At 37.4% G+C, this 26338-nt stretch overlaps 2 protein-coding genes and 2 pseudogenes across 3 annotated transcripts in view; 1 reads left to right on the top strand and 3 right to left on the bottom strand.

Annotated features, from left to right (window-relative positions):
- The first annotated feature begins 248 nt into the window (after positions 1-248).
- LOC120125511 lies at positions 249-1555 on the top strand (annotated as a pseudogene).
- Positions 1556-3510: 1955 nt separating this feature from the next.
- On the bottom strand, positions 3511-5758 carry LOC120125512 (RNA cytidine acetyltransferase 1-like). The gene is made up of 6 exons (XM_039143928.1): positions 5633-5758; positions 5416-5563; positions 4659-4787; positions 4161-4289; positions 3999-4064; positions 3511-3915 (listed from the first exon to the last, which is right to left on the bottom strand). Exons 1-6 carry the CDS (start codon positions 5752-5754, stop codon positions 3655-3657), a joined length of 855 nt encoding a protein of 284 aa, XP_038999859.1. The 5' UTR covers positions 5755-5758; the 3' UTR covers positions 3511-3654.
- A 257-nt stretch (positions 5759-6015) lies between these two features.
- Positions 6016-13094, bottom strand: LOC120125543 (annotated as a pseudogene).
- Positions 13095-14813: 1719 nt separating this feature from the next.
- The window catches only part of LOC120125556, a 35856-nt gene continuing 24331 nt past the window's right edge, over positions 14814-26338 (bottom strand). For both annotated transcript variants that reach the window (XM_039143960.1, XM_039143961.1), the window contains 13 exons: positions 24046-24234; positions 23294-23845; positions 23152-23211; positions 22714-23033; positions 22114-22528; positions 21002-21469; positions 18875-18991; positions 18651-18772; positions 17853-18576; positions 17415-17669; positions 17026-17208; positions 16326-16667; positions 14814-15841 (listed from right to left, as the gene is read on the bottom strand). In XM_039143960.1, the coding sequence (XP_038999891.1) occupies positions 15092-15841; positions 16326-16667; positions 17026-17208; positions 17415-17669; positions 17853-18576; positions 18651-18772; positions 18875-18991; positions 21002-21469; positions 22114-22528; positions 22714-23033; positions 23152-23211; positions 23294-23845; positions 24046-24234 (4497 nt within the window). In that variant the 3' untranslated portion in view covers positions 14814-15091. The remainder of the gene's footprint in view (positions 15842-16325; positions 16668-17025; positions 17209-17414; positions 17670-17852; positions 18577-18650; positions 18773-18874; positions 18992-21001; positions 21470-22113; positions 22529-22713; positions 23034-23151; positions 23212-23293; positions 23846-24045; positions 24235-26338) is intronic.

Raw genomic sequence — 26338 nt, 5'->3', positions numbered from 1 at the left:
GAAATTAACTTTTAATTATAACTTTCCTTTACCATATATGCGTGTGTGATTTGATTACTGTTATATATATATAGTTTTGAAAATTTCAGCTTTAGCATTTGCAGGGTTCACATGTTCTTGCACTTGTATCATTAAAGAATCACTGTTTGAGAAAAACAGGCTGCTGCTTTTTATTTATATTAACAACTGTTCTTTGCCAAACTTTTCTTACAGATTCCTGGAAAAATACAGAAGAATTGTTTAACAGTAAAGAAAAACAACCCCTTGTTCCTCTATTTTAGAAGTTTTTTTCTGGTCATCATCATGGATTTTTCTATGAAGAGAACTCTACTTAAGGTCATTGTTCTAGGTGACAGTGGGTAAGTTTTAATTTTCCCTTTTTTCTTTTGATTTTCTTGTTTTGATTTTTTTTATAATATATCAGAGTGGGGAAGACATCTTTGATGAATCAGTATCCTTTTGTTTATTAATTAAGTGATCCAATTAGCAGTATCTGATATCTGTAATTATTGCCAATACAATTACAAAGGCTTGTACAGAATCTTAACTTCGTCAGCCAGATATGTTTATAACAAGTTCAATCGACAGTACAAAGCTACGATTGGGGCTGATTTTGTCACCAAAGAGTTACAGCTTGATAACAAATTGGTGACTCTGCAAGTAAGTGATGAAAAACCAACCACAATTCATGCATTTTTTAAAACTAAAATCTTAGAATTTCACCAAGTTTATGGCAACAGATATGGGATACAGCAGGCAAGAAAGGTTCCAGAGTCTTGGTTCTGCATTTTATAGAGGGGCAGATTGTTGTGTTATTGTGTTTGATGTAAACGTGCAAAGATCATTTGAAACACTAAGCAACTGGCGTGAAGAATTTCTAAAACAGGTAAAAAAATGTCTCAATTGTGGCATACCATGTATTTGGTTCTGATCCCATGCTTTGATACTGTAAAACCAGGCAGATCCATCTGATCCCGACTCATTTCCTTTCGTAGTAATCGGAAACAAGGTCGACCTAGACGGTGGAAACAGTCGAGTGGTATGTTACTCCAACTCTTACGTTTTTTTCTTTTCAAAATATTTGTATCGAACATTCGTGTCAGACGTATATCTAAATGAGTATCGGGATAGGACATTTAAACGTACTTGTGCACAGGTAACTGAGAAAAATGGTAGGGATTGGTGCGCCTCCAAGGGGAATATGCCTTACTTTGAGACATCTGCAAAACAGGATTACAATGTTGATGAAGCATTTTTATGTGTTGCAAAAACTGCAGTAGCCTGTGAACGTGAACATGACATGTAAGCATACCCCTCATGAAGCATTTTTTTTATCTACTTTAGGTATGCTTATATTTGGAAAATCATATCTCGGTACGCATGTTCGAATTGGTGTTGGACATGGATGTTCTAAAAAATATGAAAAGTTCGAAATCAACTGTTCTTTAGACACTGAAACTAACATTTTGACTGATGCAGTTATTCCCGGTGCGTATCAGAAACTGCTTCGGAAGTAGAACAGGGAGGACGGTGCGCTTGTTGAAGTAGGCTAGTGGTTAAGCACTCTTCTTTGGATTATATTTTACCGCTTTTAGGGAAGTAGCCAATTTGTCTTCCACCTGATTCTGAAGATTGCTACAGCAAATAAATGTAAGGTCAATTAAGCAAATATAGCTTACCCATAAGGATTTATGAGTTTTTCACAAATCCAAATAACTTATTATAGTTTTTATCAGCTGCATTGATATTAGAAAAAAAATCTAAAATGATAATTTCTCGTTCTTTTAATTTTAAAGTTTTAAATTTTAGGGCGAAGTACACAAATGGTCTCCCGACTATAGGATATTGCTTTGTTGAGTCCCATGACTATTAAAAGTTATAAAATGATCCCATGACTATAGGAAGTTGCTTTGTTGAGTCTCTCGACTATTAAAAGTTACAAAATGGTCGTCTGACTATTCATTATGTTCCAAACTCATCATTTTCCGTTAAAAAACTAACAATTGTCTGAGCTAGACGTTAACATGCTAACTGAGATATGATAATTGTTTGAGATTATGATATTAGATTTTATCATATCTCAGTTAGCAAGTTAACGTCCAACTCAAACTTTCGTTAACTTTTTAACGGAAAAGGACGAGTCTGGAACATAATAAATAATCAGGTGACCATTTTGTATCTTTCAATAGTCAAGGAACTCAACAAAGCAACTTCATATAGTCGAGGGATCATTTTGTAACTTTTAATAGTCAGAAGACTCAATAAAGCAATATACTATAGTCAAGAGACCATTTGCGTACTTTACCCTAAATTTTATGTATAAACATTTTTCATGATTTTACCATTAATAAATTATATTATATTTTTAAAGATAAAACAAATTCGAATATTAAAAATATATTATCAAGAAAGTAATTTTGCACATATTAGAACAAATATGAACAGAGTTAATTGCATTATATATCACCAAACTATAACTCTCACTTTAAATTAGCCCTTAAATTTTAGAATATTTTAATTTCATTCTCAAATTATGAATCGTATTCTAAATTAGTCCTTAAACTTATAAATTTTTTAATTTCATCCCTAACCTATGACCCTCTTTCTATATTAGTTCCCAAACTTTTGAATATTCCAATTTTATCCCCAAATTCATCCAAACATGTAATTAATTTCAACCATAGTTTAACTTAAATTTTGTTATTTTGAACAAATAATAATATAACTTGGCCTAACGATTTTATTTACATGGGATGCGATTAGTATATACATATTGTTTGAGATGAAATTGAAATATTCAAAAAATTTAGGGACCAAATCAAAACAAGTCATATTTTAGGGATGAAATTGAAATGTTTAAAAATTTGAGGACTAATCTAAAATGATAATCATAGTTTAGGGGTGAAATTAGAATATTTAAAAATTATAGGACCAATTTAAAATAAGAGTCATACTTTGAGGACATATGATGCAATTAACTCATGAACTTATAGTAGTAGAAGGCAAACTATGTCTACTTAGTTTCTATTTTGATCACTCAATTATTATCTTTTCACATTGGTATCACAATTAATTTTGAATAGCAAAAATAGAACCAAAACATAATATTAAATGTATTTTATAAAATATAATACTTTAAATGACCTAAATAGGCAGTTTACCCATTTGATTATCATCTTTGTTTTAGCTCTAGAAAATTTTTCAAATTCTTCCATGAATGATTTCAGTAATTTGATTTCTTTTGGGTATGTAATCGCACCCAATTTTGCAGGGTTTGATCAGAATATTTGTTTTCTGTATCATCGAAAAAGAATGATATACTGAACTATGCAAGAGTAAATATCAAAAAGCCTAAGTTGCACACGTACTTTCTCTAACCAGAAATTCCAAACTATTAAAATAGGACATAAATGTGCAATTCACAGAAAAGTATTAATGCTTGATAAAAAAATGAAAATAAAAAACATTTGCAGAGATGGTTAAGAATTTAAGGTTACAAGAACTAGAATCTCCATCCCTGTTCTACCGAAACTTGCGCACACCTTTGACATGATGCCTATGCTGGCACTGGGCAGGCCTAACAGTGCAAACCCAATCTGAAGAAGACACGACTTCAACTGCCTCTATATATATTACAACTGTTTATGCTGGTAACTATGGTTTTCTCTTCTTGCTTGTTGATTTTGAATCACGGTCGTCTTTTCCTCTCTTTTTCCCACTTTTCTTATTTGATTCATCCTTCTTCCCACGCTTCTCGACTCCGCTTCTGCTGGATTTCACACTGATGACACCACCTGAAAGCACCTTTTCACCACCATTTTCCAAAGCATTCTCGAGTTCAGCTTCTCTACCTTCAATGACATGTTGGAGGAACTCCGGATTTAACCCACCATCTGCCTTGGCTCGCATTTCCTCCTATAAATAGACGTCAAGTTAGATAAAAAAAAAACAAGACAGACCCACCACGGAAGAAATGCTGCACTGCTGACGGACCTTACCTCAACTTTCTTTGCAGCATCATTGAGGTACTCATCCACAGAGATACTATGAGGTCCTAACACTCTCTGGCAAGGAGAGAAAAAATCAATACCAGCACATAACACCGGTGACAATGCCCAGCTATACAATAAAATGGAAGAATTAGAAGTGAATGACTTTACTTCTTTTAGTCGAGGTAAAGCAGAATCAATCTCCTTGGATGCAACTCCATACAAATATTTGTAGAGCTTTATCATAACCTTCTTAAACTGGGATAATATCTTCTGCCTCTCTAGTTTTTTCATTTGTTCCTGAAAAATGACAAACTCGTAGGCAAAATGAATATATCCATGGTTGTGTTACACATGGAAACAAAACAATTAATTAATACACATTAAATCAGTTTTAAACAAATTCTCCATTTTTCAACCCCCCTCAGTCAATGGAAGAGACCTGAATGGTAATGCTAAGCAGATATGCATGTCACCCTGATGTGTAAGTAAGCCATAAAGGTAACTTAAGGTTAATAATACAAGGCCGGGGTTTTAAACCAACGCGACATGGATTTAGATCCCTTTTTCCCCAAGTATGTGATTTAAATCAAATAGTTGTAGAAGTCTAGTCAGGTGTATCAATATTTTGTAAGAAAAAATGTAATAAAATTGATTTGAGTAACAAACCTCAACATAGGAGACATCCTGGTTCTGCAAGCCCATGCAGAAAAAAATAGCGGCCTGAACGTACGTTAACGTAACTGGCATCTTCTCTTGGAAATATAGGTGTGCAAGAATTGATAAAAGGTCGGTGATCTGAAAAGGGAAAAACAAAGTTCTTAAAAAGGCAAATATTTATGGAAGCCTAGTGCAATCATTTACAAGCCATGTATGTTAAATTCTTGTGCAGATTGGATCACCTTTAACAAGTAAAATCTCTATCTGATAATGTCACTAAATTAAGTTTCACCATCAATATACATATATTTTCTCATTCTGAATGTCTAATTATAGTAGTTGTCATTGAATGGAAATAAGACAGCATTGCACTACACATCCTTAAAGCCTGATAGAAGTATGGCAACTTAACAGTGGATTGCTAGGGTCAAGCTCCATCCATTACTATCCAATACAAACTTAATCACCATCCATTACTATTCTTAAGCATGATTTACACAATCTATAGGTGGGTCCTACAAATATGTAGGGTAATGATTATTGCATTGAAAGTAATGGATAATACACTAATGGACTGGATCTCGAACCGGATTGCGAACACCCAAAAATGCTTTACTTTTCCTAATATAAATAAAAAACCAGATATGCTTCACTGTTAAGTGCAGATGTCATAGTTTGCTAATGCTACACCAGTGAGACATGAAATAAATTTATGAACAAATCACAAAATGTAGTGATATACAACATTTTCAATCAGAAAACTCACCGACAGGAAGACAATCAGATTATTTGAATAATCTTTCAACCGCCCCATATCATATGGTGATAATAGAGTATTAATTAAAGTTGAAAGTCCATCTGATTTGGAAGGTGCAGGCTCCATATCCGTAAAGTTGATCTTAGGGTCCAGGACACTGGGAGACGATATCATGGCATAATAACTGAGATAATCTAAATAGCCAGGAGATAAATTCAACACTGACCTCATGGCAAGCTTATATTCCATGTTACGGAAATGATGGCTTAGATTTCTACTGAACCTTAGCCTGAACTCTGCAGCAGTCAAAGGAAAAGATAATAAATAAAATAAGCAGGGATTGTACATCAAAGCATAGGCAGAAAAACATTCTTAACATAGTATATTACCAAAAGATCTGCCACTTTTTTTTTTTTTTTTTGGGGGGGGGGGCTTGCAACATCAAAGGTTGGAATTTAGCATGAAACCATGGAAAACATTTTGATTCACACAAATGATCAAAAAAATGTTTTGATTCACAGTCAACAGCAAAGCTTCTCCTAAGTGCTAAGAAAAATAAATCAAATAAGTATAAGAAAGAGCTTTCTTAGGTCACAAACCTTCTCTGCTGCTTCTGAAAGTCTGAGTTGAGATCATTGTGGAGTATCCTCAGAATTTTCAACATCTACCTCAGGGAATGAAGTTAATTGTCCTCATAATATCTGGAGAAAGATGATTTTAAAATGCTTCATTTTTCAAAACACTTGACAATATATTGTAAGCAAATAAAATTAGTACATACATTACTCAACAAATATACTAGTACAGAACAATATTATCTCTAACATTACATAAAGCTTATCAAATTAACATATACAATTATTCATTTATTCAGTTTCTCCCACGCATTTCATGTGTTAAATGGGTTACAAATTATATGACAGCATAAGAAACAAGATCTATATCATGATCATTTAATCCTCTCACAATACTTCTTTCTGCTCAGAGTCATACACTCTCCCAAGTTCAAACATCACAATTGGAACCAGCACGTACAAGGACAAGTGTTCAATCAGTATACAGCACTATGATAATTAGCAATCCTAATTCCTGATAGAATATTTAATGGATGGAAAAGGATGAAAAGCGTTGCAATGCTGGAATACAACAATAATTTGTTGGAAATAAAACACTCACACAAACAACTTTTATTGAAACTCAAACAAATATTACAAGAGCACTCTCACTCAAAAATAAGAACTACAACTCACTCTTATAAGACTTTGCTTCTTCACTCACTTAGAAGCTCTTAATTTTTCTTGATGCTTAAAACTAAAATGGGAAGAGGTATTTATACTACTCAAGAACAATCCTACACCACACAATAAACTAATTTAACCATTACAAATTCAACAAATATCTAACTCTCACCTAACTAAATTGATGTAAGCAATGACATCATTACTTAAATGATGTAAGCAATGACATCTTTAATTAAATGATGTAAGTAATGACATCAATTTAGTTTGGGTTTGGGTTTAGGCTCCCATAATGGATCAAGTTTATGATCCAACACCCCCCTTAAACTTGATCTCGTGACCCCTAGTAGGTTCCTTAATCTTAAGAAGTCTTCGCTGGTCAGTGGCTTGGTAAAAATATCAGCAACTTGATCTTGTGACTTCACGTATTCAACTTCCACATCTTTTCTTGCAACACACTCCCTTATATAGTGGTAGCGAATATCAATGTGCTTGCTTCGATCATGGAATATTGGATTCTTCGCTAAGGCAATGGCTGACTTGTTGTCGACACAAACCTTGGTAGGCTCTTCTTGTATCAAACCAATCTCCTTCAATAGATTTCTAAGCCAAATTGCATGACAAACGCATGAGGTAGCAGCAACATATTCCGCTTCACAAGTGGACAATGTGACAATTGGTTGTTTCTTTGACATCCATGTGAGCGCAATATCTCCCATGAAAAATACGAATCCAGTAGTGCTCCTTCGATTATCTATGTCTCCACCCCAATCACTGTCGCTATATCCAACAAGCTTGTAATCGTTAGAAACTGAATAGAACAAGCCAAAGTCAATTGTACCTTTCAGATAGCGAAGAATTCTCTTTGTGGCTTTAAAATGGGTGGTTGTTGGAGATTCCATATAGCGACTAACCAATCCAACTGCGTGAAGAATATCGGGTCTCGTGCAAGTTAGATAGCGTAGACTTCCTACCAAACTTTTGAAGAATGTTGGATCTACACTTTCGCCTTCTTCATGTTTGGTCATCTTGATCCCGTATTCTGCCGGTGTGCTTATTGGCTTACAGTTCTCCATCTTGAACTTCTTCAGTATCTCCTTTGCATAGCTTTCCTGTGAAATGAAAATTCCATCATTTTGTTGCTTAACTTCAATGCCAAGGTAGTACGCCATGAGCCTCATGTCTGTCATCTCGAATTCTTTCATCATCACATCCTTGAATTCATTAAACATGCTTGGGTTGCATCCAGTGAAGATCAAATCGTCCACATAGAGACACACGATCAAAATATCTTCATCTTTGATCTTGATATATAGAGCATGCTCGTAGGGACATTTGTTGAAGCCATTCTCTTGGAAGTACTTGTCGATTCGGCTATTCCATGCCCTTGGTGCTTGTTTTAGCCCGTAAAGAGCCTTCTTCAACTTCAACACCTTGTCTTCGTGCCCTTTGACTTTATAGCCTGATGGTTGCTGAATGTAAACTTCCTCTTCAAGAACTCCATTTAGGAAGGCGGACTTTACATCCATCTGTTGTATCTTCCACTTATTTTGAGCTGCCAAAGAAATAATTAGTCTGATAGTCTCCAATCGAGCAACAGGAGCAAATACCTCATCATAGTCAATTCTAGCCTTTTGACTATAGCCTTTAGCAACTAGCCTTGCCTTGTGCCTTTCAATCTCTCCTTTGGCGTTTTGCTTTGTTTTGTACACCCATTTGACACCTATCGCCTTATGTCCCTTGGGAAGTGAGGTAAGTTCCCATGTGTCATTCTTCTCGATGGCCTTGATTTCTTCATCCATCGCATCTATCCATTTCTTTTCTTGTACCGCTTCTTGAAAGCTCACTGGTTCACAATCGGCAAACATACAAAATAATGTAAGATTATCTTGTCGTTCAGTTACCTCATAGAGATCTCTAAGGCTTCTTGTGCGTTGCACAACTCTTTCACTTTGACTCACACTTGACGATGACGAAGGTGATGAGTCTCCTTGAGTGGTTGATGTTGGTGAAGTGGGTGGAGTTGCAAGCTCTTGTTGAGATTCATCTAGTTGTTCCCTCATTGTCTGCTCATCTTCTTCAAACTGAGGAAAGAAATTGAAGTCATCTGTATGAGAGTTAAAATCCCATTCTCCTTCTTCGTTGAAGACCACATCTCGACTAATCAAAAACTTCTTATTGTTTGGATTGTACAACTTGTAGCCCTTCGAATTAGCATCATAGCCGATGAAGATAAAACTCTCGCTTTTATCATCAAGCTTCGTTCTTCTCTCGTCTGGTACGTGAACATGGGCTATACTTCCAAAGGTTCTCAAATGAGAAATGCCAGGCTTTCTTCCACTCCATGCTTCTTGCGGTGTCTTTCCCCATACACTTCTTGTTGGAGATCGGTTTGTCAAGTAGACTGCACAAGCTACTGCCTCCGCCCAAAATTCCTTAGGTAGTTTCTTGCTTTTGAGCATGCTTCGTGCCATGTCGAGGATTGTTTTGTTCTTTCTTTCTGCCACACCATTTTGCTGGGGGATCTAGGAACTGTCATTGGTTGACGAATTCCATTTGCTTCACAGAACTCTTGAAACTCCCTGGAAGTAAATTCTCCACCTCGATCAGATCTCATGGCTTTGATCTTTCTACCGCTTTCTCTCTCCACTGCTGCTTTGAACTTCTTGAAGACTTCAAAAACTTCTGACTTCTGTTTCAAGAAATATACCCAGGTTTTTCTTGAAAAATCATCAATGAAGAGAAGAAAATAGTTACTGTTACCGAGAGAGCTCGGCTTGATCGGTCTATACACACATCGATATGGATGAGCTCGAGTGGCTTCTTGGCTCTTGTCTCTGACTCCTTTGGAAAGCTTTTCCTGAATTGTTTCCCAGCTAAACATCCTTCACAAAGCTGATCAGGATGGTTGATGCGAGGTAGTCCCTTCACCATCTCCTTCTTAGATAGCAGCTCTAGACCTTCAAAATTGAGATGCCCAAATCGAAGATGCCAAAGCCATGATGCATCTTTATAGCAAGCTTTCAGGCACTTTGCAACATCATTTTGTATGTTGATCAAGAACATTCTATTCTTTGACATCGGCACTTTTGCAATGAAGTTATTCTTATCATCTTTTATAGAAAGATTATAATTATTCATATGAATATCATAACCTTTCTCTACCAGTTGCCCTAAACTTAAGATGTTACTTTTCATATTGGGCACATAGTAGACATTTGAAATAAATTGATGCCTCCCATCTTTCAAACGGATAAGAATGTTACCTCTCCCTTTCACTGCTATTGTGGAATCATCTCCAAACGAAACATTTCCGCTTACTGACTCGTCTAGCTCCACGAACATGTCTTTTCTTCCACACATGTGATTGCTTGCACCACTGTCAAGATACCAGGAATTTGCTTGGCCACCATCAGTTTCCTTTCGTGCTAGAATAAGAGTTTCTTTGCCATCTGTCTTTTCCTCCATGTAGTTAGCCTTCTCCTCAATTTTTTTGTTGGGAGCTCTACATTCTGAAGCATAATGCCCAAACTTTTGACAATTATAACATCGAACTTGAGATTTGTCACGTCTTGAGTTCGGATTGATTCTTCCACGGCCTCGTGTTGAGCTTTCTCCTTTCTCATAGTTGTTGTTGGAATTATTGTTGTTGTAATTCCAGCATCGTCCACGACCTCGACTTCTACCTCGTCCATGGCCTCTACCTCTGCCTTGGCCACGTTGGTTTCTATCATTGCGTTGGCTTTCATGCATATCTTTGAGTTGCAGCTTGAGGAGTTGCTCAGTAAACTCATGCTTCTTCTTATGCTTCTCTTCGTATGCTTGCAATGATCCTTGGAGTTGCTCGATCGTCATTTCTTCCAAGTCTTTAGTTTCTTCAATCGTCACGACAATGTGCTCAAATTTGGGATCCAACGAACGGAGTATCTTCTCTATTATCCTCACATCGTCTAACTTTTCACCATTTCTTTTTAATTAATTAGAAACAGCTACTACTCTTGAGAAATAATCTGAAATAGACTCAGATGCTTTCATGTTTAAGGATTCGAATTCACCTCTTAATGTTTGGAGACGAACCTTCTTCACTTGCTCGGATCCTTTGTAAGAGGTTTGCAACTTCTCCCACGCTTCCTTGCTAGAGCTTGCACTTGAAATCTTTTCAAAACCATCATCATCTAATGCTTGATAGATGAGGTAGAGAGCCTTCTTGTCTCTCTTTCTTGAATCATTCAAAGTTGTCTTTTGATTTGGTGTAAGAGTAGCAAAAACATCATCATCCGCAGGCTCGTTATAGCATTTCTCTATGATATCCCACACATCTTGTGATCCAAGAAGTGCCTTCATTTTGATACTCCAATTGTCGTTGTTGTTGTTGTTGAGTGTCAGAACTTGGAATGGTGCCATACCATTTTCCATATCTCTCAATATAATGAGATTTTGTAAAATCCGATTGCACGAATGAATCCGGAACGCCGAAAAAACCTTGGGAGGGACTTGGACAACTCGGTCAAAGGCTCCAACTCGGCTGACTCGGTTCAACTCGGTGAGTCAACTCGATTTTCTGGCAGCAGTCTTCCGGCGGTGCGTGGCGGTGCGTCAGAACTCAGATTGAGAAAATTCTGGCGGCGTCAGATTCCTCTCGTCGAGACCTTCAATCTTTCCAACTAGCTCTGATACCACTTTGTTGGAAATAAAACACTCACACAAACAACTTTTATTGAAACTCAAACAAATATTACAAGAGCACTCTAACTCAAAAACAAGAACTACAACTCACTCTTATAAGACTTTGCTTCTTCACTCACTTAGAAGCTCTTAATTTTTCTTGATGCTTAAAACTAAAATGGGAAGGGGTATTTATACTATTCAAGAACAATCCTACATCACACAAATAAACTAATTTAAACCATTACAAATTCAACAAATATCTAACTCTCAGCTAACTAAATTGATGTAAGCAATGACATCATTACTTAAATGATGTAAGCAATGACATCTTTAATTAAATGATGTAAGTAATGACATCAATTTAGTTTGGGTTTGGGTTTAGACTCCCATAATAGATCAAGTTTATGATCCAACATAATTGACCACACCAAAGAGAGAATATTCAAAGAAGCATGTACCTTGTTAAGAGTTCAACAGCAGCAGAACCATATCCAAGCTTCATAAACCCAATAAAAAAGGTGTCAAAATGTTTAATGAGCATTCAAACATAATAATATATGCATAAAACATAAATTTACCCTCATAGCACTAGGATGGGTGGCAATGCAAACAATGCGAGCACCCGAAAGACTTGGGAAATCAGGATCTCGGAACTGCTCACAAAATTTCCATGGTATTTGGTCTCCATGAGGTTAATAGCCATCACTTGCCAACACGCATCATTGTTTAGGCAAGTATTTCACCCCTTTAGCACTCACTAGTTCCATGTGAGATCCGTTACCGGACATGTCCATTGCGAATTTCGGTTTTCCGTCGAAGCCGAAGATTCCCCAGTGCCTCTCGAAATTCCCTGGTTTGATGCTCTCGGTGTCCTCATCGAACAAGCCAAATAGGTAGACTTCTATTTCTCCCGGACGAAGTGGGGTTCCCTTATCACTTGCCAACACTCTGAAGAGACCATCGTAGAACTTCTTAGCATTCGCCTTATTTGCTACTTTGTGGCCATCTGTTGGCCAGCCAATTTCCCCCACAATGATTGATAAATTTGGGGTGCCGGCGGTCTTCAATGCATAAACAAGAGTGTCAAAGTTTGCCTCAAAAACATTGGTGTACTGAACATTTTTGTCCTGAATGGCGTACCCACCATCAAAGAATGCGAAATCTGAAGGGAACTCATTGTTCAAGTAGAGACCAAGGAAAGGATATATGTTGACCACAAATGTCCGATTTTGATTAGTAAACATCTGCATTAAGAGGTATTACTGCTTCGATTTTTTTCCCTACACCTTCATCGTTTAGTGCCCTCTGAATATTTTTCATCGCTGGGAACGCCGTTTTGTTAAATCTCCCTCTGTAGCTAGTCAAAAATGGCTCATTTCCAACCGCAACGTACTTGATATCGACACCTCCGTGGCGAAGATTCGATGTGCAATTTTCTTTGACCCATTCCTGGGCATATTCGTAGTCTATAGACAAAAATTCAAGCTTGTATTCAGGGATCCCAAGCATGACCTCAATTCCCGTTCCAGCCAAAAAGCCCACCATCCGAGGATCTGAATCGAAAAGCTTAACCTTTTTAAAGCCATTATCTTTCAACAGTTGAACCACTATTTTGGGATGAATTGGATGGGACGTTAGCGTACCCCAATTCACACCAAGGTCATTGATATTTGCAACAACGTTAACGATGGTTGCGACCAGGATCAAGGCAATGACCCATGTGGCTGTCATGCCTTTCGAGTCGGATTCCTCCAAGTTTGGAACGAGGAAATCAATTTAGGGGCTGACTCTACCTCCAAATTAACTACGGTGGAACGATAATTTAGAGTGTTGGGAGTGTTTCTGGTTGTGTTTTGCCTTTTATTTCCTTGTCTCAAGACATACAGAGGAAATGACGAACTGGATTTTGTATTTTTAGTTTGTTCAAATTACGAACTTCCTAATACACACATCAATATAAGTTGATTCATTTCATTGAATTTAAAATCAGAAATCTAGTTTATTTAAATTCAAATCTTATAAAACTTTCTCCTATTTTCAATTCAAATTGTACAAAAAATATATTTAAAAAGATACTTAAGATAATTGAATTCAATTTAATTGACATGATATATATATAGGGATATGATCCTGTTACACAATGTAAAACTCTTTTAGTTTTACATAAATTTAGGACCGCTGTATGATTAAAAATATATGATTGAGATTAACAATGGGAAATGAGAATATATTCACTGGAAAAAAAACAATGAGTCAATCTTAGCCATCTATTTTCACTCATCCAACAATCCAAAATCTGTGTAAAACTAAAGAGTTTTACATGCGTAAGTGAATCTTAACCCATAAAATAATTTTATAGTGTCATATCATCACTCTTTGATAAAATTTAAACTTAAGATATCCACTTTTCATTTTTTTTAAAATCATTTATTGCCATTAATATTAATATTAAGCCAGTGAATGAAAGTTGTTCCCTTATGCATTGGGAGAACAGAATATGAAATCCAATTGATGTAACTATAAGTAGCATTCTTTTTTAATTTTCAAAGATTTCTAGCTATACCATGACGTTTCATAATTTATTACACATTATTTATCAATTTAAGGGTTAAAAAAATTGCAACAGCCAATGTTATTCCAGTCGTATCTTATCTTCCACGAGACGATGCTAAGCTTGTATGTCTTTCGTACTCCATTCTTATTATTCTACTGGCAAAAGTCATTCGGTTGTTATTATACAAACTTATGCGCACCCATTCCACGGCATCCGTAGACAAACAAAAATTCATCTACATTATTCTCTTAAATCAAATCCATAATGGTGGGAGATACAAATGTAGAACACCACTCGCATACTCTCAAGAGGGACAGAAGGGAACTGTGGATAGTTTTATTTGTGTTGTTTATTTATGCGTCAACAATCCGTCCAATAAACAGAACGCATTAGCGTTTTTCCACCAAAATTTGATTGCCTCGCCAATTTCATATGCTGCACCAAATTGATCCTGTTTTAATGGTGATGTTTACATTAAAAAAAAAACTCAAATCCCTAACGTAAACCCATTTACATATTTTTCTAAAAATTGAAATTGAAATTTAATATTAATTTTATTGTTAAAAGTCTAATTGAAATCACATAGATAACCTGAACCCTTGGACAGATCTGCGGAGGGAGAAAATTGAGTTACTGAAAGAAAACAATATACTCAAATCTAAAACCTAATCCCAATTGCTTTAAATCCTGAAAAAATTAACGGAAAACAAAAGTGTTTCCAAATGAAACTATAATATTTCAAAAAGAATGAACAAATTATACACCTCTTAGTCTTACAGGAATGGATTGCAGTTGTTGCTAATTCAAAACACGAAAATTCTATAAGAAAAAATATACAAATGAAACAAAAACATTATACAACATATGGATTGCAGAGCAACCCCTAATCTAAATCTACAAAAATACACTTCCTATTTTCTTTTTCTTTTCTTTTTCCCCCTCTTTAATTTTTTTTTTTTTGCCACCTGGTTTTGAGTTTGTCCAGTCATCTTAGTATAATATGAAGGACATGTCATCAAGCTCCGGCAGCTAATTGATGACTCCCATAACTTACCAATATAACCAATATCACATGTTCTTCATTGATGATCGTAAGGCAGCAATGCCACAACTGTCGGTCAGATCAATGAGCATGACCATCCCTCCAATCATCATCCCTCTTAGTCATCAGAATAATCATCAGGTTCAGCCAAAATCATATTCTCAAGAATATCAACAACCTGTCTCACATTAGCGGGAGGAAAGCCCCACCATGTCCTTTCCGTAAGACAAGTGGCGCTGCAGTGTCAGGGACCCGATCCAAGGCCTTCATGCAGGCATCCACCACATCAGTAAACCCGGTAGCTGAAGTTGCCAGCTGCAACCGCAGCCGCAGATCCCTAGTTCTCTTCAACAAGCATCTAAATGATCTCCCAAGGTATTTGGCCCATTCTGCAGGTAACCCTCCACCAGTGAGCCAAACCGAGAACTGGGACTGATCACCTCTGGCAGCTACCTCAGCCCTGTAGAATCTTGCCAGTTCAATAAGCATAGATGGCTGAAGTGGAAGCACAGCCACAAATTCCGCCACAAACTCTTCTGTCAGTTCTGGATTGAGCATTTGATTCCAAAGGACCAGGGCCCATTCTGTCGGTTGATTAAGACCGTAGGCTTCAGCAACAATTAGAGCCTCCTGGAATCTAGATTGCTCAACTAGCGCTCGCCTAGCATTGGTTTCAGACAGGTGGAGCCATTTAGAATCTGGAATTCGTATTTGAAGGGAGACGAGGGAAGCCTGGGCACAAGCCCTGCGCGTTTTGTTGCCAGCATCAATTGAAGAGAGCACTTCAGCAGCTTCAATGTAATAGCGCATTGATTCCAAGAGATCTTCATTCTGGTCCCTGTCATAGCATTCGAACCATTGCATGGAAGCTTTCTCTGCTCGTGACTCCAGCAGGGATGCTGTTTCATGCTTCATGTCGAAGTGCTTGTATACCTGCAAATAAGAAAAGCATGGCAGAAGGAAACTGATGAACTGTCTGATATGTCTGAAGCATATGAACGTGGAAAAATGAAATAAAAGTATTTCACAGAACCAAAATGTGGTCCATAAAATATCTTTAACTAAGAACTGCATGCAACCAGTGTCAGAACATACAAAATGACCATTAACTTAAACCTGAAACAGTAGAGTGGCCATTATTAGATTATATCAAACATGATGGCCTAAATGGATCTGTTCAAGGACTGAACAACCTACTCAGGTCAGCAACCCAGAACATAAAATATTAGATCTTACTAAATAAGTAATGAGCTCTTATTTAAATCCAAGTCCTAAATATATGCTAAACTATCGGCACAGCACCCCATCGTATTTAACAGAATCCATAACCAGTTAGTCCCATAAGATGTATATTAATAAACTGTCAAAACAGTTTTTCCAAAAGATAGCACTGGAGCCAAATATGCACAATACTAACCATAGCAAATGCATCAAGATCGTAAGGGTTAAAATGCTTCAATGATGTGAGAACAGCAATTCGAAATCCTCTGACAGCCTCAGTAGTGCCAGTAGTTGTGTCTGCAGCGCTGGAATACTTCTGAAGAAGTAGATCTAATTGACCATTTTCTATGAGAATACCAAGAATAAAATTGAGGGCATAGAAGTTTCCGACTCCAGTTATCAAGCGAGCCAAACATTCAAAATCACCCTCAGAAACATAAGCTTCAACCCTGGTTGCAGCAAGGGCTAAAAGAACATCAACCCCATCAAGGCATGCGGATGATTTGTAGAAATGGTGTGAAAGAATAAGAAGCTCAACCTGAGAACATAAAATTTGAAGTGAATGAACGCTCACACATAAAAGCAAACCATATAAAGCAGGAAATAGAACAGAAAATTTCGACTTCGACAATCTTGTACTTTTACTGAACCAACAATCATAAATCATAATAATTGTACACGTGATACAATTAAAGAAGATATAATAGAATGGGAATCACTGATCATATTGCAGCCAAAACAACAGTCATTACTCACAAGACTCTCATGCCTAATCTCAACAGTATAGTTCCACAAACTCCTAAAATTTTCTACATTGCACACATTCGCATATTCTTAACAAGCTTAATACTTTTACCCATAAATGATGTCCTATTATTGTTGTAACAAGAAAATACCTCACAGGCAAGCGGTATTTCTTGTCCGGTGATCACTAAACGCATTAACGCATGTCCAACTTCAGGTTCAGAAGGACACAGTTCAGCCCACTTCGAGAAATCTGAAAATCTCCACAAAAGAGGAGCTGGCCCTTCCTCTTTCTGAGAATCCATATATCCCCCACGATGGGCGGCTAATAAACCCTAAAGCATATTGAACATGTGAGGTCAACAAGTTATATAGACATACAAACAAAATTAACCTGAAACTGTCAGACAGGCACAGTGCAAAGATCTGCGTTTAGACAAACATGAAGGCTTCTTACTCAGCTAAACACCATACCAAAGGCAATGAGATTTCATACAAGCCCCATCACTCAAGTGAATATAAAGTGCATCTGAAAAATCACCTTTAGAAAGGACTCTGCAAGAATTTGAGCAATACTAGCAGCAGGCATGGCATGAGTTTGCACAAGGAGATTTGCTTCCTCAAAAGACTCCTGTGCTTTAAGAGAAAGTAGTTGTAGCAATTCAATAGGCTGTTTGCCAAATGCCTCTGAAAATGAAAGACCCAATACATTTGAAGCTTTGACTACTGCTATTATTCTCTTGCATAATCCACGTCCACTACCTTCAGGGAAAACAGTTGCTAAAGTCTCCAAGACCTTTGATATTCGAAATACAGGAATCAGTTAGGAAAATCAGAAGGGCAACTAAATTGAATGTAAAAGAACCATACATAGCCAAAAAGCAAGGAAAATTTGGATTGAATTTAACTAATCAAAACCTAGATCATCTATTACAGATATGAAATTTGAGATACAAAAATCTACATAGACAACAAGTACCTGCAGTGGGTAGATGAGATGCTGATCGATTGGTGTATATGACTGAATAACAGAAAGAAGTTCCTCATCAAGCATTGCTATTGGTATTTGGCTGGTACGAGTGGATATTGCAGCGAGTTTCAAAGTAGCATCCGCAAGCACGACTTCAGAAGGCATCTGTCCTGGTGACAGCTTCTGTTGGAGTTGCTTGGCAGCTGATATTTGTCCAAACTCCAGTAAGGACAGAACAGCCCTTTCTAGCCCTTGAGGCCCAATCCTCTCCTCCCACTTAGAAAATGATATTTCAATTTTTAAGCTTTCATCTTGCAACTGGGCATCATTTCTAAAGTAGGGAGGATTGTAACTATCTTCGGGCTCAGGGCTTTTATCCACTGGGTCCACCATTGGCCGTCTTGATGGTACATAGCCTTTGGCCCTTCGTTTTGTCTTTGAACTTCCAGTTGTTACGGTAGAAGAGCTCAAGTCTAAAACATGGTTTCTGTGGAATGGTTCCCTAGCATCATATTTCTCCACAGTTCTATTCTTCATTGAATAAATATGATTGTCCATCTCTGTTATTATGCTAGCAGTTCGATCGATAATGTTGGAAATGTTCCCTGTCAGAGGATTCTGAATAGAACCCGTTAAACTGATCTCCCCTTCACTTTTCCCTTGAGCTTCAGATTCTACGGCTAAAAGCCATACTTTAGTCTCAATTTCTCGCAGAAGATGCAAAGGATAAACTCTGATAAATTTAGTACCGAAGTTAGAGACAAAACCTAAATATTTAGATGAAAAGAACCAATTCAATTCACTTACGGGTTGGACTGGGTTATCATCCCACTTAACCATTGAAGAGAAAGCAGCAACATTTTATGAAGCTCTCTAGCTGGAAGAGCTTTCTCCACTGCTTCTGCATGCTTAAGGAAAAACAATCCTGCCTGCAAGCAATATAGCAGCAAAATCAAATAAAGAATAAATGAACATGCATCCATGAAGCAAGAATCTGGGAGAAATCTTTCACATGTATGACCGAAGCATACCTGTAAAGCAGGATAGGAATATCTGATGAATAAAGTCTGGCAGTGACCCCATAAAGCAACTCTCTCTTCAGGGACATCCCAAAGGAATTCTTTCCATTCAGCTACCATGGATTCAGCCTAAAATACAAAGAGAGTTGATATTCAGAAACTCGAGGTACTGCTAAAAAGAGAACAATCATTGCAGAATGTATGTAGCATTTTCGGAAGACAAAATAAACTCCAGATGTGACCTTATTTGGAATTCAGCTTTATAACCACATATTGAGCATACCCGGTATAGCCATTGTCATGAAGCAACAACCTTTGTAAGACAACTCAAATATATTAGGTTTATACTTGGGGCCTGGAAGATTCTCCATCAAAGTTCTCATCAACTTCCTATTGATGGATATCCGATTCAAATTTGTTACTGATTTAGAGGCTAAATCTTAGGTATTAGAAGATTAATTAAAATAAAATACTATGTCACCTAATATAGGGACTCTACACCTGTATATATACATATAAAATTGATATAAATAATACAAAAATATAATTCTCTTTTTCTAAAATTTACATGGTATCAGATCCCTAAATCAAAATTTACGAATTTTTTCCCTTCGTTTGTAAGGGAAATTTTTGGGCTGTTTGGATGAGGAAGCTATTGTCGTTTTTTCAAAGTACAAGTTTTGAGGTTCATCTTTCGGCACCGCCACTTCAGGGAGGTTCAGTATGCATTGATCAATCAACGCCTAAAGTTCAGTAGTTAGAATCCAAGCGTTTGAGTTCCACAAGCCTCCAAAAAGTTTTCGTAGATTCTCCAGACATCGGTGCATGAAGGCGCATCCCTCATTAGAATTTTTTTTCAATTAGTCTCTGTTGATTCACCTTTATTTCCCACTGCTATTTGCATATCTGTTTATGTCTGAAATCTCTGCACAATTTGTTACGACGAATCCAATTGATTCAACTTTAATGAATTGTGAAAGTCATATAGTCCTACTTCTAATCTCGTTGAGTTAAATGCAACAAACTAGCCTCTACATCAGTTAGACAAAAAGAATGATTTTTTCATGGTAATCTTCAGGAGAAGGTATGTATGGGCAAACACATGGTTTTGTTGCTAGGAGAGTATGAGAAAATATGTTACTTGAAAAAGTCACTCTATGGCTTGGAACAGTCTTAGGACTTGGAACAGAGTCTTAGGACTTTGTTTGAGAAGTTAAGTCATATTGTTGAGAAGTTTGGAATGCAAAAGAGCAAGTCAGATCATTTTATTTTCTATGAACATTCTGAAAGCGGCATTTTACTGTTAGTGATTTTAGAGGAATTTCATCCCTGAAATCCTTTCTCCATACCAAAGACTTGGGATATTAAAGTATTTCTTGGGAGTTAAAGTTAACAAGAGTAAGAAAGGAATATTTTATCTCAGAAAATTTGGATGCTAAACCATGCAATACTGCAATGGTTACGAACTTGCAATTAACCAAAGAAGGTGAATTGTTTGCAAATCAAGAGCGGTACAAGTAAACATGCAGTACTCCAATGGTTCCCAACTTACAATTATGGGCATGTCTTGATATTGTTTATTCATTGAGTGTGCTAAGCCAGAATATGTCACCAACCGTTGATCTTTGGAAAGAGGTAGAACAAGTTTTGCATTACTTAAAAAGTGCTCCTGGATGTGGAATCCTATATGGCAATCATGATCATACTAGGATTGAATGTTTTTCAGATTCAGATTGGACAGGATGTAAGAAAGATATGAGGTGACCCCTCAGAATATAAGCACCGTTAATAGAATTGATTCTTTCAACACAAAACATGCTAGTGGAAAACCATAGAAAAGCCCTAAAATTTCTCCACAATTTTTAACGAGTGATTAAGCGATGGTTTTCTCAAGTTGATGTGTGGATGTGATAGTAAATTACATTGCACTGCTTAATCCAAATTAGCTGAAAGACAACAAACTAGCTGCAAAACATGAAACAAACTGATGTGTGGATGTGACACGGCTTAACCCAAATTAGCTGTTTACTCACAAGCTTAAGTGGTAGTAAGAAACCTAATTCAAATGGTCTAATCCACAAGTTGAAAGACACGGTAAATTTCATTGCACTGCAAGAAGATGTATAGTTCAAAATGCACCTGAGTTTCAGTAACTTGGTGAGCAGTAGATTTCCAAGGTCCACCACCAGCCTCCAATTGCCTCGCCCAGTTGCGTGCTTGCTCCCACTGCATGTTCCCTTCTAGTGCTCTTAGGAGGGAAGCATCATCTAGAGTTTCATTCCCAAGGTGCAAATCATCATTTTTACACAAAGAAGGCTCTGCTAGATTAATTTTCCAATAAAGTCGCCGATAGCGAGCAGCCGCAGAGCCTCCATCTCCAAAGTCAGCAGCAGCAAGAAGTTGCAGTAAGCACCTTTTTTCATATGGAGATGGACAAGTCGAAAGTGTAGCATCAGCAGCTTTTATAGCAGTGGAACTAATCCATGACATTCCAATCTGCCCTTCTCTTCCTATATTTGTCTGTAAATGACTTGGTTCTTCCTTAATTCTGGCAGAAAAGGAACCAAGATGTGCTGAAGCTTCAGACAGACGAATTTGTGAAAATGCCTGAAAAAAAGGATAAAACAAGGGGGATAGTGCAGGGAGAATAGATCAGATTTTATACAACACGCCCGATTCAATCCTCATTACTTATTTCAAACCCAAACTCGTAATAAAATTATTACTATAACAAAACTATAAGCACTACTGTGCAGAAGTTGAAACAAATAAATTGAAGTGTATGTTTCACATCCAAACAACAAATCGAAGTGGCAAACACATAAATGTCTCATGATGTATATTCAAGGAATGTCATATGATGTTCAAACAAAAATGTTAATTTACAGTAATGTATTCAATTGAGAAGAGGCAACTTTAACCTGAATAATTATCATATATATGTGCGTGTGTGAGTTGGTTGGGGGGTGTTATTATCATTTTAGTTTTTCCAAAGCACATCAAATTTTACTTTCCAATTACTTTAGGCTAAGCACAAAGTTGTATCCTTGGCATCCAAACAACAAATCGAAGTGGCAAACACAGAAACTGCAACCCTGTGTCTGATGATTATCATGATACAATGATGCATCTACCACCAGATGGTGATAACTGGCTCAAAGGGTTTTTACAACATAGATGACGGTCCTCTCCTGCTTAAAAAAAGTATCAAAGATAAATAATAAAGCTAGAATTTAGTCCTTCTAACAAACCTGAAGAGCCCGGATAAATGGCAGGAAAGAACACGAGGGGAGAAACAATTCAAATGCTCTTAGTAAAGGTAGAAACAAGTGTTGTTCACAAAGTACAGCAACCATCTTGGCCAGAGAAGCTGGACCTTCATTAAAATCACTTGAAACATTAATCCGTTCACCAAGTTCAACCTTTTTCACTTCCCCAACAGCACTGCCCTCAGCAGAAAATATTCTAGTCGAACTATCAGATCCCTCAGGAAAGGGAGTCCTACATAAAGATTCCAAAAGCCGCCTTCGTTTTGGATTCCACCTATTGTAATGAAATGAAAGTGATCTGCTGCCACATGGCAATGAATTGGTAGCTTCTATAGCTGCTGCAACATTATCTGCCGTCTGGGTAGCTATGTCATTCACCTTGATGGATTTAGTTTCCCTGTATGACTATATTCAGTCAGATTTAAGATTCATCTGTAAAAAAAAAGGATATGTTCACAAAGAAAATGCAAAATCTGAGGACGAAGGATACTAAACTAGTAGATTGATATTGGAGAAAGAAGAGACGGAGCAAAGTGAAAAGACCATATAAGTGTGTGTAATGTCAAATTTAGTTATAATAACCTGGCTGCAGTTATTTCCAGCCAAACTGTTAAGCATGATAGTGGAGACACATCTGGAAAGCATGATGCAATCATGGCCAAAATAGACCAGGAGTAGTCTTTTGCTTTTAGCAATAACGCCTCGCCAGGGTTTTTCTGTTTCTCGCAATCTGCTAAAACTCTGAAGAGTTCTACGGGTATATATACATTTTCCTCTGGGAAGGGACTTTCACTCTTTCTATCCAGGTATGATTCGGAGCTAGCCATTTTCTTTGATTGCATGCTTTTCAAAACTGTTTGTATATGAATCTTAAGACGAGGATCACCGAATTCCTTTGATGCCTGACACATGAAGAGAGTAACAGGATATGAGTGGCACAAACTTTTTTTAAAAACATAATAGAACAGCATCAAGCATTAACGTTACAAAGATAACATATATTTAAAAGATTAAGCTTACAACTTGGAACACTGTGTCAAATGAGTATCCTCCAGTCTGAGCTTCACACAAAAATCCAACCTTCAAGAAGACAGGGGAACCATAAGTTTGGAGTCAAAGAAAATTTTTCATTCAGAAATTAAGTATAAATATTGAGCAATACCCAGTCATTATCTCTTGCTAATACAGAGAGATATTTTGTACTCAAGGGCAGTTGATGTATCTGACAGAAGAGAGTTACCAAACTCCAGTGCTGACTAGCAGCTTTTTGTTGAGATCTCAATTCGGTGCCATCACCATTACCGGTTAACAGCCAATATCCACATGTTTTGCCCTCCACTAACTGTGGAAGACTAGCCTTCTCTAAGTGCTGTAGGACAAGCATAAGAGCTCGAGAAGGCTGTTTACTAGTAACTGAAATAAGAGATCCCCTTTGCTTAGAGTTATTCCCATGCGTACGCTCATCAGCCAACGCTTGAGCTAGAGACTCCATAATACTATCATCATGCGTTGCAGCAAGAAATGCTGAACCCTTAGAAGAAAGTTGCCTAGAAATCTCCTTATTTTGAATGGATTTGTAAAAGAAAGATATTCGTCTCAGTGAAGCTACATCTAATCTGAGCATGCTGGCTGATAAGCCACAAAGCTCCAAAAGAAAAGCACATGATGCCACCAACACATTGTCTTCAAAATGGGTAATAGCAAAGGGTGTGACCTGATAATTCAAGAGCAATGAGTATTACGCAGCATCATATAAAACATCGCCCTACCTTAGCTGTCTTCTTGGTAATTCTGTATTAGCATTAGAAAATAAACTAAGCCTGGGCCCATTAATGAATTTTCATTCTAGTCAATGTCATTCATTTCAATCATAAATATATTATCATCTAAATAAAATGAAAATAAAGCCCTTACAGATGAAAGAAGACACTCTTCCTTCTCAGATATAGGTGCAAGAAGTGTCTGGACATCTGATTGAACATTTGTTTGTCCAGAAGCATTGGATCTCCCTTCCATTTTCAACTTTTCAACTCTTGAAATAAGAAGATGATTAAAGGCTGCAAGTGCGCGTCCACGATGCAAATGATGTTCAAGCCCAGTTTCCTTAAGTGAGAAGAAAGAAAAATAGAACTACTGAGATAAAATTGGTTACAATTAAATGGATACTCCAGAAACAAAGCGATTGAATCAAAGTCTATACTAACAATAGCATTAACCCAAATAAACATGAGCCAAATAAACAAAGCAGAAAGAAAAGGCATATAATAATGCAGTTACTTAATGGAAGTTAACTACTCTTTTATAAAATCAAGCAAAAAGGAGAAAACAAAATTAACAAAAGTTGAAAATAATTTGACTATTTGATATCTCATTCAAGAGTTAGAATACCAATAAAAGGTATTGCAATAACAGATGGAGAGAAATAGTGAGAGAGAGAGAGAGTCCGTCAAAAGTTTGGGTCTTGGCAACCGTAGAGAGGTTCATGGTGGAATTATTTGGTCAGCGTTCGTTGATAATCTTAGCAGGAGAGTGAGTCGCAGTGATTTATGGGCTCGTTTTAGTCATTTTGGTAAGGTTATTAAGGTGTTCATTCCGTTTATCAATAATAGACCGAAGTATAAGGTAAGCACGTTTGCTTTCGTCCATTTTGCAAGTAAGGAGGATCTGTGTAATGCAGTGGATAAGATGAACAACGCCCTGATTGATGGGAGGAGGATTTTAGTGGCTGTAGCCAAATATGAGAAAATATCTGGGTCGAAGAGTCAGAGAGATGGGAGGGCTGATGGAGTTATTCGTGCTGGTATCAGTGGGGGAATGGGTAGAAGATTGCCTCCTCAAGATGACAGGGTAAGAAGGATGGAGATGCTGGATAAGTTTCATGATGGGAGGTCCTACAAGGAGGCGGTGGTGGGGGTGTATAAAGAGCCAGAGGGTGAGCAAGAGGGTATTCATGTTAATTCGAGGGAGATGAATAATACTAAGGATGTTTCCATCCCAGTGGAGGATAGGGTCTGGCTTAGATCGTCTCTTACTGGTATCTTCAAAGATATTTTTGAACTTCATGTTGTGCAGAAAGCGTTAAGGAACGAGGGCATCAACGTAAAGGTTGTTAGGTGGGGCTTTGCTAAGAATGCGTGCCTGGTTGTGTTCCAATCGGTGGAAGAGAAGAAGTTAGCAATGGAAGGAAAATGGGAAGCTTTGTCCTTCTGGTTTGAAAGGTTGGAGCCGGTATTGGATGAGGAAAGCATTCCCCGAGCTTTTTGTACGATCTCCATGATAGGAGTTCCTTTAAATTGCTGGTCGGTTCCGTTCTTCACTAGGGTGGTATCCAGGTGGGGAAAGTTAGTGAAGATTAAAGATGAAACTGCTCAGAGAGCGGATTGCAGAGTTGCACAGATGCTTCTTAGGGTAGTCAGCCCTTTTGACATCCCTGATCATACTTCAGTTACTACGAATGGAAGGAAATTTCTAATAAAAATTAAGGTGGATGGGGGGGATGATTTCTTTCCTGATTTTTCAGATCTGGCTGAAGAGGTTGTTCCAGAGAATCCTTCGGTGGAGAACTCCTCCGGTTGGAACACAGAGGATGGGCAGGCACAGCATGGAGGTCACGTGGAACGTCAGGAAATGTCAGAAATCCATAATAGGGTGCTAGAGTGGGTTGCAGACTCACAACGTTGTAATGTCACAGATTCCGAGAGAGTTGACTTCTCTCCACATGAAAAGTCGGAAGATCTTTTTGAAAGTAAGAAAAGCGGGAAAAGTATGGGGGGGATCTTTTTAAGCTTGATAATGTTGACCAGGAAAGTGGGCCTAATTCAGGCCTTGGAGGGATTCAGTTGACTGGTCTGGAGCAAGAAAACTGCCTAAACTCTATGGGCCGTAGTCCTTTTTCATCAGATACAATTAAGGACTCAGTAGGGGTTGAAGTTGGAGGAGGGGCTCCGGTTGGTTTAAAGTTGATAAGTTTAAGGGATGGTTCACAAACCTGCTCTGCAAGTTCGTTATCCACGAAGACTGCTCCGGTTGGAAGGAAATTCATCAGAAGCCATAATAAAACTTATAGTAGGTCGAAGTCTAGAAAGATTTGGAATCAGGTTGTGAGAAATTGTAATAAGATGCAGGATTGTAAGGAAAAGTCACGAGGGGTGTTCAATGGTGAGACAGGAAGAGCTTTAATTTCTAGAGGTTGTCTTTCTGATGTTCC

Source organism: Hibiscus syriacus, unplaced genomic scaffold (assembly GCF_006381635.1).
Source record: "Hibiscus syriacus cultivar Baekdansim isolate YM2019G1 unplaced genomic scaffold, ASM638163v2 tig00110432_pilon, whole genome shotgun sequence".
In the NCBI taxonomy this organism is placed as follows: Eukaryota; Viridiplantae; Streptophyta; class Magnoliopsida; order Malvales; family Malvaceae; genus Hibiscus; species Hibiscus syriacus.
Note: the sequence above shows the minus strand (reverse complement) of the source record. Positions and strands in the feature narration are given on the sequence as shown.